The sequence below is a fragment of the Poecilia reticulata genome, chromosome 15 (assembly GCF_904066995.2).
Source record: "Poecilia reticulata chromosome 15, P_reticulata-male-v2, whole genome shotgun sequence".
Lineage (NCBI taxonomy): Eukaryota > Metazoa > Chordata > Actinopteri > Cyprinodontiformes > Poeciliidae > Poecilia > Poecilia reticulata.
The window spans coordinates 16,155,098-16,168,913 of NC_088844.1; the positions used below are offsets into that span (position 1 = coordinate 16,155,098).

At 38.5% G+C, this 13,816-nt stretch overlaps 1 protein-coding gene across 1 annotated transcript in view; it reads left to right on the forward strand.

The window, feature by feature from the left end:
* The first annotated feature begins 227 nt into the window (after positions 1 to 227).
* The window catches only part of LOC103476866 (semaphorin-4G-like), a 31,827-nt gene continuing 18,238 nt past the window's right edge, over positions 228 to 13,816 (forward strand). The window contains exons 1-2 of the mRNA XM_008429567.3: positions 228 to 563; positions 7,427 to 7,710. Of these exons, the coding sequence (XP_008427789.1) occupies positions 7,581 to 7,710 (130 nt within the window). The 5' untranslated portion in view covers positions 228 to 563; positions 7,427 to 7,580. The remainder of the gene's footprint in view (positions 564 to 7,426; positions 7,711 to 13,816) is intronic.

Below are 13,816 nucleotides of genomic sequence, written 5' to 3' on the forward strand. Positions count from 1 at the left end.
AAACTTTTTTTTTTTTTTACTTTCTCAAAAATAACATCTATCTCGTGAATTCAAAAACAATTATACAAGAGCCATCACTGAAGTAAGTCTGAATATTACCTAAAATAGCCCACAATAATACTACTACTACTAGTCAAAGATTATTACTTCCAGAGTTTGACGTTTTCAGACACACTTAAATAATCTATGTAACTATCAAACGTGAACGCTAGGGGTCAGTGTCTCACCACTAGCGTGGATAGGCTGCGTCCACCTTTATCACTTTTACCGCAACTCGCTGCGCTTCCTGTACCTGGTAGTATTACCTTGGAAAGTAGGCTTGTAACACATGAGGTTTCTCATCATAGCATAACATTTCGCTGTTGAAAACAGGACAAATAAAGGGCTTCAGAGGTTAATAGAAAGAAAGTGAAAAGAGGGCGGGTCACCTGATGACGGTAGCCGAGCGGAGGAGCTGTTGAGTGTTAGTCGCTGTTTTGAGTGAGCGGCTAAAGTCCACTTGGATTATGACAAGCTGGAAACGGATAATTCCATTTCCTCGAGGAATCAGGACACGAATTTAGGTAATATACACTAAATCTTACACGAAAATACTCTTATTCGCGGGGGTTCTAATGTACCGTGGTACTTTAATTGTTACTCTGATAATTTACCTATCATGATCAAATTCTAGACACATTATTGTCATGTTTTTTTTTCTTTTTCTTTCTTTCTTTTCTCCCCCCCCAAACAACATGTAGGCTATTCTCTTGAAACGATGTGGAGCAAGTATTTTATCTTGAGGGAGATATTAAATTGACATAGGGTGACACCTCACTATATTCCCCACAGTGTGTTTAAATTGCATGCCTGTATAATGAAAACATCCATTGACCCTTTGTGTCTCTCTCTGCATGACTGCGGTATTAAGTAATCTAGAATTTTCAGGAGTGAGTTTTAGTAATTTTACATTTCCCAGACCTATCTATGCAGGATCCGCATGTGAAGGAGACAGCTGAGAGCATGCACTGTAAACACACAAGGTGCAGGAGGAGCATAGATCTTTCAAAGTGTGTTACCCAGTCATCATCTGGACAGTGTCTTACATGCCAGCTAATAATTAAGCTCTCAGAGAAGCGCATGTAAACCAAACAAACTCTATTATCTACTGTTTAATGGAGATCCTTGGCTTGATTGATCGGCGTGGTAACATTTACAGAGCTGGTTTCCAATTCTTTTGTTATCTAGATGCTTGTTTGGACTCTTACAGAAAGTCTCTGATCTGATCTTTAAGTTCTGAGTGAGTCAATGTCCTGCAGTTTCTTCTTATTAGGAGTCCAAAGGGCCAGACCTGATAAATATTGATGATAACAGGAAGGCTAAAATAAATTCTGACTGTAAAAAAAACATAAGTTATCTGGCAACATGGCCACTTGTAAGCATGGTAAGGGCCCGCATGAGATTTTACATTTTTAATTTGAGGGTATTTAAATAAACAAACAACTTAAATATGTAACATAATATAAAAATATTTTTAAAAGACGGAAGGGACGACTATTAAGTCTTCAGCTACAATAATTAATATATATATATATATATATATATATATATATATATATATATTTTACTGTTTTTTAAAATAATGTAACTTAAAACATGTTGTTGTTTGTTCTTTTCATTCATAGACACCAGAATAAAATTGGAATATTCACCTCCTAAAATTAGCTGTACTTCTTTGCAAAAGCTTGTGTATTGTTAGAGTATTAGGCCTCTTGGTTTTCCTGCTCTCTATAGTTTATATTAGCTGATTAATTAGTCAAGCTGTCTGCTCAGATTGCAAATCTGCAGTTGCCTGCTTGTTAGGAATGCAGTTCTACCTTGTTTGTTGTATTTTTATTTATTTATTTATTTTGAAAGCAACATGTTTGCAGCAATGTTCTCAGAACTCTTGGAAAGTCCTCATAGGTCCTTCAGTGCAGCAATAGCTACTGCTCTAAATTTCTGACCAATTGCACAATATTTTACTCCCTACAAGAGCAATTTCTACCCAGAATGTGTGTCAGTGCTGCAAGAGTAAAGTGATGTAATTTTGTTCTTGCAGCGTTGGAAAAAAGCATTCTGGTGAAGTATGTATGATGTTTCATGTGTGACATTTCATACCCATTTGACAATCAAATTCAATATCCTTATGTGTAGAAATTTAAGCACGCTACTCTAATAAATAAAGTAATGAGTTATTGTGGTTTGATCAGGGGTCATAAGCCCATATTTCATAATAATCAGAGGACCCAAACTGGGATCAATGAGAATAGGATGAGGAATAAAATCTTTAGTTATTTGCACTGTTGGCTGTCAGCAGGAAGTCCCGGGCTCTTTCTGCATCAAGTTTGCATGTTCTCCATGAGCAGGCTTGCGTGGGTTCTGTTCGGGTACTCCAGCTTCCTCCCCACTGTCCAAAAGCATTTTAGGTCTACTGTTTTCTCCAAGCTGTCCTTAGAAGTGTCTGTGTGCCAGACCAGAGACCTGCAGTCTACTCTGCCTCTTACCCACCAGGCACAAGAGTACAAGGATAACGAGGTAAAGACAGATGGATGGATATGAGCATTTTTAGGACTCGTTATCCCCACCATTTAGCAAAAAATACTTAATAACCAAGAGAATAAACATTCATTCAAACAAATGGCTGTGAAAAGGTTTGTTGAGAAGTGTGAAATGGGAATAGGATGGGGTGAAATGTCAACATGTATCTGAGCGAGTCATCTGGACTGTTTCAAGATAAAAAAATGATGCTGATTAACGCAAAAACACCCAAGTCTGCATGTGTTCATTTTAGTATTTTTGCAAGTAAATAATTAGGGACCCTAATGCACCCTTTTGCTTTTTTTAACTATCTTGTTTTTTTTTTAGCTATAAATCATATCTGCAATACATGACTATAAGATTATTATATTCACAGAAGATGCAAGTCCCTGTCTGCCCTCAGAGATTATGAATTTAAGTCCAGCGACTCTTGATGGGGCTTTTAGGCTGATGTCACACCTGAAATAGAAAGAGGAGATTATTTCTGTTATATAAAACAGGACCAATCTTTTCTAAACAAATGACGGCAAACAGCATCTCAGTGAGAGAGCTTTGTCTTCTGTGTTCCTACTGTATCAGAACAACTCCAGTGTCAGAGACGGATGTACAGAGCTCAAGTGTTTTATTCACCACTGTGTCTGTAAAACATGTAAAGCTGCAGAATTGTGAACAAATGCAGTCCAGTTCTGCTGGTTTTAAAGCCGTCTATCTATTTGGTTGGAGCACAGCTCAGTAACTTTGACTGTAATCTTTTCTTTGCTTTGTCGCTCAGGCACATTCATGTACGCTGAGAAATCCAGCTTTATGCGTTCTTTAGGATAAGTGGCGTCTGTTAAGGGAGCTGTCACCACCATGTTCCTCTGTTCAACCACTTTGTGGTTGCTTGATGAAATCGTTTCTGTGAGTGAATGTCACAGGACAGAGAACATGTCGGGGGCTGAGGTCAGCAGGTAGACAGATTAAAAAGGTCATTTGGCTCCATGTTTTCTCGCATTTTTTTGGCTTATTGCTCGGTTGGCAGTCTGTAAATGAAAATTTCCAGGATTTGTTGAGTTTCAGGTCACAAAGATGAACACAGAAATATTTGACCATAAAGAATGGTGAAATTGAGTAATTGCTCTCTGCAATTTTATTTCCCATTTTCTCCTTTCTGTTATATTCATATTTCATTTACCAATAAAGTACTGCTCTTCCTCATCAGGACCACTATAGGATGCTGATTTCCTGAGTGCTTTTAGATCACGACAACTTGTTTTTACTGAGTCCATGAGATAAATAATAATAAAAGTGTCCCTGAATGCAACTCCTTCTGTTTTCTTGTTAGCTTTTTTTTTTTTTTTTTTTAGGTGACGCTTACGCAAGATTGAGAAATCTTACAAGTCATTGCATTGACATCCATTGGGGGGATTTATGGCTGGTGTAACTGCTCCTCTGAAGAGTAAATTTGTAACATTAGTGAAATGAGAATAGTTCCCAAATTCAGAAACTCATAAAAAGCAGCCGTACTTTGGTAGATTAAGTTTGACATTCCACTTTTTCTTCTAAGCTCTTAGGGGACCATAAGAAATCTAAAAAGTCAAATTTTTGAAGCCATCAACTTGGGTTTAATTTCCCGTCGGTTGTAAATTAACATCTGTTTGCAGAGATCAATAAGCCTTCACCGTAACGCCTCAGTTGATTTAATTTTTACTTCAGACATTCTGTGTTTATTGCTCTAAAACATCTGAAACTTGAGGGTCCGCTGGTTGAAATGATTCTTTCCAGCGCCAATTATTAAAGCCGCTGAGCTTTTTACTACTTAAGATATTTTACACGTGTGGTGTTTGTTTTTCTTTGCAAAGTCGCCACAAACCCAAAGTGGAAGTTTTTACAAGGTGGGGAGACAATAAAACGCCAACACATGCAAGCAGAACCAGCGTGTTTTTGAGAACATGATTTAAATTAATTTCCTGTTGTTTTTTTTAGTGTTGTTTTGCACTGTTGCTTTTTAGGTTTCTTTGGCAGTTGGTTTCGCACAATAACATTGTCAAAACAGTACTGAATAAATGATTTACATTGCAAATGGAGCATTTGTAAAATTGCAGTTGCAAAGGACTGCTTTGACATGTGGTTGGATGATATATTTTAAGTACTGTGCATCAACACTCTGCATGCTAAGAACTTTTTTTCAACTAGCTTTGACGCACACACCGTAACTGTAATCAGCAATAGTCTCACAATGAAATGTTTTCCTGACATCATACAACCCTAATTGCAAATTCATTAGCGAATCAAAAGTTAATAATGTTGAGTATAGCTTGTTTTTTTTAGATTCTTACAGCATAAAAACATCAAAGTATTTGATATTTAAATAAACACTCCAAATAAATATAGATAACATGATGTGACTGCTTCTATTTAGAACAGAAAAACAATAGTTGTTCTTATTGCGCCACAATAACATAGTAATTATCACAGCTTTAATGTCTTTACCATAAGTTTTCAACCTTGAGTTAATAATGAAAATAAAAATCTGCTAAGATTAGTCCAGTCAGACAACTCCAGCGTAAATTCATATTTAATAGCTATCATAATGGTTACAGTGGTCTCATCAATCCTTGGCCATGCTGCTGGGAGTGATGAGCAACTGTCAAACACCTGAACATGTCTTCTGCATGTCAGGAGGTGAGGATCTCTGACCTTTAAGCCCAAGAGAGGCGCAGCAGCAGCAGTGCTTGCTTGCAGCCTAACTGGTCTGCTCAGACTTGTAAGGTATGGTTCCTGTATTCTGCAGAGGGTGTTAAACATCACATGTAAAGGAGCAACAGAACTCACTTGCTTTATATGGCATTTGTCAAATAAACATGCCTTTTGGGTGGTTTGCATGATATGACATCGGTATCAGTTAATGTACTGCTCTGTTTACCTGAAGCAGAGAAGCTATTCCAGTGGAGAGGAGAGGTCTTTATTTCACGGGTTAGGAAAATTGATGTAATATTGATCAATGTTGGTTATCGGCCATAACGGCAATGCTGAATATTGATAGCAGCCTAAATTTTCCCTAGCTTATTACAGGGAATATTATACCTTAATGTCATTCTGGTCTTTAAAAGGTATCACAAGTCTAATAAACTGATATTAACTTGGTAATTTATTAGGCTTAATGTTTGGAACAAGACTTTACGGTTTGAGGTTTATCAGGGATGCTGTCATAGTTTACCATCTGTTTTATATTTAAATTTGTGGCACTTGTTACATTTACTCAGTTTGTTACATTTACTCAGACAGGAAATCAGCATGAAGAGAAGGGGTGAATGTCCCAGGGTCGAGTTTGAATCAAAAATGGCTACATCAAATATTAAATATTTCCAAGGGTCTGAATTTGTCTTTTGGAAACTTACAAGCTAAGTGCAGAAGTCTTCTTTCAGACCTTCAGCTAATTCCTGCACAATGTTGGTGTGTAAATGAAGGCAGCTAACCTATAATCCTGATAATCCACCAATCAATACTTTCCCAACAAAGCAGAGAGTTTTCTTCTATAAACACCCGCAGATCGCTGTTGCATCATCATGTGGCTGGTTGCTAATCTCAGTTTATCTCTGGCTTGTCAAAGAGGTTTTTTTAATTTGACCTTCTGTTAAGAAGAAATGAGACATTACCACAAAAAAACTAACAGCAAAACAAGAACAAGCACCAACCCAAAGACATCACAGGTTTTAATACTCCCTGTCCTTTTCTATCTTTGGAAGTGATTTTTCTTGTTTAGGAATGCGATTATGCAACTTTTTCCCAAACGCAAAGTCTGACGGAGCCCATATTTTCGCTTTGTGACGATGCGTATGCTGTGAAAATAAAACCCAAGTTTCTGATTCTCTGTATTGCTGTCACCATCACAGATACAGTGCATCGCTCTCGCTGCTGCATTATGCAACGATAAAGCCAGTTGTCATGGTGTTAGCCTTGGAGAACTACAGAGACTTTCTGTAAAGGTGCAGTCACCGCTTCTACTGCCAATAGCTTCACTTTTCAACCTGTAATATTTATATATATTTTTTCTTTTTATCTCTCTCATTTTGGTTTCGTGTCGGTGTGGTGTACTAAGCAGAGACTCTGGACTCTCGGCTTGAAGGACTTAGACATGATTTGTTTGATGGAAAGTGCTGAAGAGTGTGGCTGCTTACATTGGGATCTGGGAGCAGTTAGTGTCTCTCTCTTCATGGAGTGATATTACCATTACTGCAAATAAGGTTGGACAAGGCTTGCGCTGCTCCTCGGAGTGTGGGCCAGTGTTTTCTCTCTGTCAGTCGGCGAGGGCACTGGTGCATGAGATACACACAAACAATTCATCCCTTTCCTCCTCTTGCTATCACTTCTTCCACTGCTCCTGAAGAGGGTCTTACTCTGCAGAAGCAACATTGGCATTCACGTCACAGCGCGAGCGCGCACACACACACACGCACGCACACACACAATTCGCAGAGATGATCATATTTCACCATTCATCCACTCGTGGGTTTGGCTCCTCTAAGGTACGTGCGCTGTTGAACTGGTTCCACCTCTTATCGATCTAGATTGCTCTTCTCTGCAGCTTAACCCTCAAGTTTAGAGTCGGGATGTCGGCGCATACGTGTCTCTGTTTTCAGTTGTGTTTTTAATAAAATCATGAGATTGCTGCTCTCTTAATCAATGCTCTGAGAGTTTGGAGCACATGATATGTTTTAATTGATCGAATCCACTTTCTATGTATTTCTTGGAGCACCCTATGCATCAGCTCATTTGTTGTGACTGAACCCTGCTGCACTAACTTTTCTTCCCGTGTTTGCCATTCTCAATCACAGACTATTAACTCCACTGGCTCTGTGTGTGTGTGTGTGTTTTACTATTTCAGGCTTCTTCTCTCCTTGCTGCTGCACACTGAAGGAACCCCACAGTGAAAGAAAAGAGTAGCAGCCCACGAGTGTTTGTTTGAAGAGGTGAATGTCTTTGTGCACACGTGTGACCTGCTAAAGGAGAGTTTCTACCCCAAGAGACGCCCAGCAGAGATGCGGGGAGCTCACTTCTTGGCAGCGATGCTCCTATCGCTCACTTCGTTGTGTGCAGTGGCGAATGGCTTTCCGTTCAGAACGCCTCTGGACCTGGACGTGACTCCACGTGTCACCGTCCTGAGCAGCGGTAAGGATGTCTGCTGAGATTTGTGTTCATGGTTTTTGCAATCTGAAAATATTCTCCAGAAGAATGTTTGAGAATATCCTGTGATTAGTATTTTTACTGTTTCCATCTCTCAGGGTGTTTCCTAACACTGGCATGAGCCAGTGTTAAATTTTCTCTGTGTGATAACCATGTGTAAAAACACCAATACCGATGTTAATTCATTTATTTCATCTGTTACATTAACGTATTGTTATTAAAAATGGACCGGTTGCTGGTACACCATAAATGTCAAAGATTTGACATTCAAATCTTTAATCTTACAATTTCTATGGTTCAAAGTCCTTTTTTATTAAACAATACAGAAAATGCCAGCGCTAGCCAGATTGTATATGGATTATAGAGTAACACAGTGCTTCCCTTTCCCCACCTGTTGCTAAAAAAAAAGCCACTACACATTTTCCCGGCTTACAAAGCATTACATTTTATCTATTTAGAGGTGTCTTTGATTACAGTCTTGGCATAAATAAAGCAGCACTACCCTTCACACTTATCCAGGTAATCTTCCTTTAAACCTGGAGTTGGCAAGTTTCATGTGGCATGATAGTTAAGCAGCTGACTGCAGGCTCTGCCTGAGCTGATAGCCCATCTAATTAACCAGCCGATGTCCGGTCGTGTGCTTTGCTCTGTAAAATGAAAATAAGCCAAGAACTACATTTCTGCACAATAAGAAATTGAAAATTATTAATCGAATGGATTAGTTTGTGTTTGTTAGCTACGTTACAGTGAGCATGTGTGACTAACTTAGTTTTATTCTCATGTAACTTTCATAGTTTTGTGCTGCTGTTAAGAAAAGCTCATGCTCATATATTTTTATTATCATCATTATTATGAGGACAAGGTATGAGGAATATCAAACTATTTCCAATGATTTTAAGTTTGCAACAATTTTCTTATGTCAGAGGTGAATGTGAGCAAATGATAACCAAGGATTTAAGACCTTGGTATAAAAAATAACTAAAATTTATCTAAAAGCTTCAATTTCTTTAGCTGATCAATTGAACCTCTTTTTTCCCCCCCATTCAAAGTTTGAATAATATTGAATGCCACTTCGGGCTCAGTTAAATAATAATAAAAAACTGAATTCAAAATGGAGCTCAGTTAAAAATTTACATTTTTATCTTGTATCTTTTAAGATTTTTGTTTTTTGCGCTTCTTTCTTTCGCACCTTAAAACGGCTCCATTCTTGTTTTTGTTTTTTTTTCCAGAAATCTCAGTTATTCACTCCTGTGAATAAACATTGTATCTCTTTCTTTGACAGCGATGATTTTTTTACTCTTCTTGTAAAAAAATCACTGCATAGCAGTGATTATTATTTACTTACCTTGTGAGTGATGGCATGTAGCCTGAGGAGCGATGGAGACACAAGCAGATGTGTGAATTGCTTTCTCTTGGATCCCCGCAGAGCAGAGTCTGACTTCGCTGAGAGCAGTCGAGAAGCACCGTAACCATGACAACTGTTGTAGTGTGGTGCAAGACGGCAGTATACAATTTTTATCTTAGGACGTGTGTAAGGATGTATGAATCGTTATAACAGGAGCTCTTTATTTTTTTATACTTTTTTGGAAAATTTCTTACTGCAACATAAAAAGTTTTTTATAATATCTGATCCCACTTGTTTCTAAACAGTTTTATTTATTCAAATATTTCTCAATACTCCTCTTTATTTAAACCCCTCTTATGTTTAGCTTATTTTTATAATTTGTGCATGTTTAGCTCATTTTTATAATTTGTGTTCATTCAACCTTTCGACCCTCTTAAACAAATTCTTCTTAATTAATTCCTGTTGTCTGCTTATCGCTCTAAGTCAACATAAATATACTTTTTTGTATTTTTATCCTTGGTCTCACCTCAGTTGTTACTGACTATTCTTCTTTCACTTTACTATGTTATCAAACTGATACGGTGCCTTGAAAAATAATTCATATTTCTATAGCTTTCTTACATTTTGTTGCTTCCCAACCACAAATTTGAATGTATGTTATCGTAACCTTTTGTAGCAGATCAGCACAAAGCAAACAACTTCAACAGAAGTTGAACCCTGAACCTGCTCTCCCTTACATAACGGCAGAGCCTGGATCAATATTAAAATGGTATAGATGCAACCAAATTCATGTTAGAATGGCCTAGTTAAAATCCAGATAAATCCAATTGAGAACGTGTGAAAGTTGCTTTTTGCAGGCAGTACAAAACTGGCAGATATATACAATAAAAGACTTGCAGCTGTAATTGGAGTAAAGGTGATTTAACAAAGTATCGACTTAGACTGGCTGAATACAAAAACAAGCCACATATTTGATTGCATTATTATACTTCCACCTGATAATAATGAATGTTTTGTAATCTGCCACATCTAATCCAAGTAAATAGAGTTTTTTTCTTCAAAAAAGAACAAAAAAGGTTTATCAATTTAAATAAATTCTCCAACCATTTGGGTGATGGGGAGATTTTTAAATGGAGAAACAAAAACGTGAGAAAGCCTCTCCTAATTTAAACCTGTCAGCTGTTGTGATCATTTGCTCTCAGATTCATGTAAACGTCAGAAAGGTGAGCAGTAAGCACGTCTGACGGCAGAGCATGAGCTGTCACGTCACAGTCCAATGCTTTGAAGTTTGATGAGGGTGTGTGCGTGTTTGTATGCTTTGTGTGTGTGTGTGCTTCCTTGAACACAGTGTACTGCGCTGATCAGCTGAGGTCCCTGCAAGTGTTTGCTCAGTAAATAACATCACTGTGGCTTCTCTCTGTGACTGGCTCAAACCTTTTTGTTTCACAACCCGACTGAGACAGCCTTTTCTGCAATGCTCTTCTTAGCCGAAGCTAAAAAAAAATTTGCTTTTGGGACTTATTATTGTAAAGCAGCCCTGATAAATTTCTCTCTGGTGTGCCACACTCCCAGTGAGGATGTTTTTTGAGATACTTCATTCCTGCTGTCAAGCCCTTACTCAACATGTTATGCGTCTTAATGCTTGGATTGCTTAGAGGAAACGTCAGCTTTTTTTTTTTTTCTTCAGTCATAATGCATTGTCTTCTCCCATAATGAGACGCTCATACTGCATAGAAGTTCTTGTTCTGAAATCCCCCAGAGGACGAGAACTCTTCTTGTTTCTGCTGAGAATAAAGGATAAAAGTAGACACCTGAAGACCCGGGAGCAGCGCGGGTTAGGAAATGACTTCTGCTCAGCTGAACAGAGAGCATTGTGTTTCAGAGCAGCTGATAGGAATCTTAATGACAGCTTCCGTGATAACCATGCAATATTCAGAGGAAAGTGAATTGGCTGTGGCTGGTGGATTCATGACACATTTCTTCTTGGCTACGTCGCTCTCTGGCAGGCATGAGAAGTAGATTGTCTTTGCATTTATCTGGCTTAATTGCCGTCAAAATTACCGTACCTGATCGTAGAAGCTGCTCAGCATCAATCTCTGCGGGTATTTTAATTAGACACTGACTTAGCTGTACATCATAGGCCGCTTCCAAACATTGCTTTTGTTCTTACAGGCTCAGAGATGTCTGTGTGTATTGACACTGGTGTCATGTTTACTCAGGCTAAGTGGACTCTTGATAGATTATATGTTTAGAACTTTGCACAACTTTCTGCCGCAAGCGAGTTTCTAACGTCTGTTGTTAGTGTCTGCGCGTGAGCACACATTGTACTGAATGTCTTCATGTGACCTCATTAGTATCTTGGACTGTCAAGCAGATCCATCCAAATATAGCTTGGAAAACCAGAGAGTGACATGCAGCTAAAACCAGGAATTTAGATACCTATAGCACCATTTGTACACAATCTGTAATATCTTTGCTGATGGGTATTTTTTTTTGATGAAATTTTGTCAATATTTTCATCTAATGTTGTTTTCTTATTTTGTCATCTATTCTGAAAATTGCATCAGTTCACTTTGCAGCAAAACAGCCTCAAAACATGATGCCACCAAACCCGTGCACCACGACTATGTCCTTCAGATGCAACAATGGTTATCTTTCAACTCCAAACATTTCAACTCCAGGTTAATCAGACCGCAGGATGTGTCCAGAAATCAATATATCTTCCTGAGTTCAATTGCAGACTTAACTGGCTTTTTATGCTGGTTGTAGCATAATCGATCCTTCCTTTCTGAATGCACTCTCAACTTCAGCCAGCATCTCCACAAGGTCTTTTGCTTACCTTGATGCAGATGCAGATTTTCATCCATCCTCGACATGGTGGTCTTGTCGCACAGTAAACTGCTCGGCAGGATAAGGTGCTCACGTTGAACTGTTTTGTGTGCGAGCTGATAAGGTGTGCAGTGGTGAAGCAACAGTGCAATGTGTCCAATTATCTCATCAACCTTGCCAATATTTGTTCGGATTGTGGGAAATGAAGGAATTTGTCACGAAACACGTAAGAAATCGGTACGCTGAACTATGAAATCTCTACCGTGTGACTCCGTGTGGCTAACAAAGTACCCCCAAGAGTGAGGGAGCCTTTATAAATGAAGGCAACTGGATTTCTGTTGGTATCTTAGAAGATGTTTCACCTCTCATCCGAAAGTCTTTTTAAGTTTTAAAACTTTAGTTGCAAAAATCTGGCTTATAAACTGTACACAGGAACAATCACAGTACACTGAATGGCAATAGAGTGCACTAATGACCACTACCCTCTCAAATAGAGGGAAGAACCAGGTTTTCATGTGACCTTGATGGCCTCATTAGTGAAAACAATTGCCTCATTAAGGATTTATTGTCCCGAAATGTTCCAAAAGATATTCTGTCACTCTGCTTAAAAAAGTTAAATCACCTTTTAATGGCATTTCTGATGAATTGCCAACTCTGCTCACTGGGCTACCAACACTTCTTTCTTACTAGTATGGAAGAAACGCATTTTTAAGAGGAATGTGTGAAAATTACTGAAAAATGAGAGCAGACGGGTCAGTTTCTGGCGTCAAGGTATTCCAAGGTGCTAAACAGCCATGTGTCAAAGTTGCTTCAGTCTATTTGCTTTTCAACGTACTTTTAATGAAAAGCCAGGACATTTTCATCCGTTTATTACAGTAAGCACTGCTTCACTTTCCCTCCCCCACCTGTTGCTGCACACTGCTAGATGTTCCATCGTTTTTCCCCTCACTTGCAAAAAAACAGCTAATTTGATTGCTTCAAAGTATTTCTGTGTGCAACAGACATGACTTGTCATTGAGTGGAAACTGGGGGTGGGAGGAAACAGGCCGTGTCTTTAAGCAGCTGCTTGCAAGGTGACTACTAGAGCCTGACTAATTAACCAGCTTTGACTGGTTTGTTATGCTTGTGTTACTGTTAAAAGAGGAAAAACTGTGAGAACGGATGATATTCAGATAATTAGCACTTGTAAATATTACTCAAATAAGTCTGTGTTTATTCAACAGTTTTGCTAAGGCATATGCATCAGAGTCAAAACAACATTAAATAAATGTTAGCTGTGAGTAGAAGCCACGTTTTATGCCACTGATTAAAAGGTAGACATGTGCGGTTAAAAAAAATAGCTGAGATTTGTGTTCAGAGTTCTGAGGACAGACAGAGTTCTTGCTATATCCTTGCTATGGATATAGCAAGGAGGACTATATCCATAGGGACCTCTCAGGATGGATAGTTTAGGAACAGAAATATCAAAGGTAAAGCAGAGTTTGCTTGCACAGTGCGGGAGATACTGGGTATATTTGGAGAAATGTGCTGGAGATTGAACTCCAGCCTTTGGTAAGGCCAAAGGAGTGGTGAGAGAGGATATGGAGGTGTTTAGCTTGACAGAAGAAAAATGCAGAAAACATTCAACTGAGGATGTTGGATGAACTCGGATACGAGTATATTTTCGTTTGAACGTGGCATTTTGGTTGCAGAATAGAATTGAACTTTGTCTTCAAATGTTTGTGCTATTAGTGCAGCACCTTGATTTACAGCCCAGTGATCTGTGTATAAAATTATCCTGACCTTTCGTAGGCTTTGATGAGTGCTGGAAAAATTAATTGGATAAGATCACACATACCAGGCAGAAATTGTCAGACCAAGTAAATGACACTGATTATCTTTTCATCATTACGGCTGCTAGTGGGAGGGACACATTAG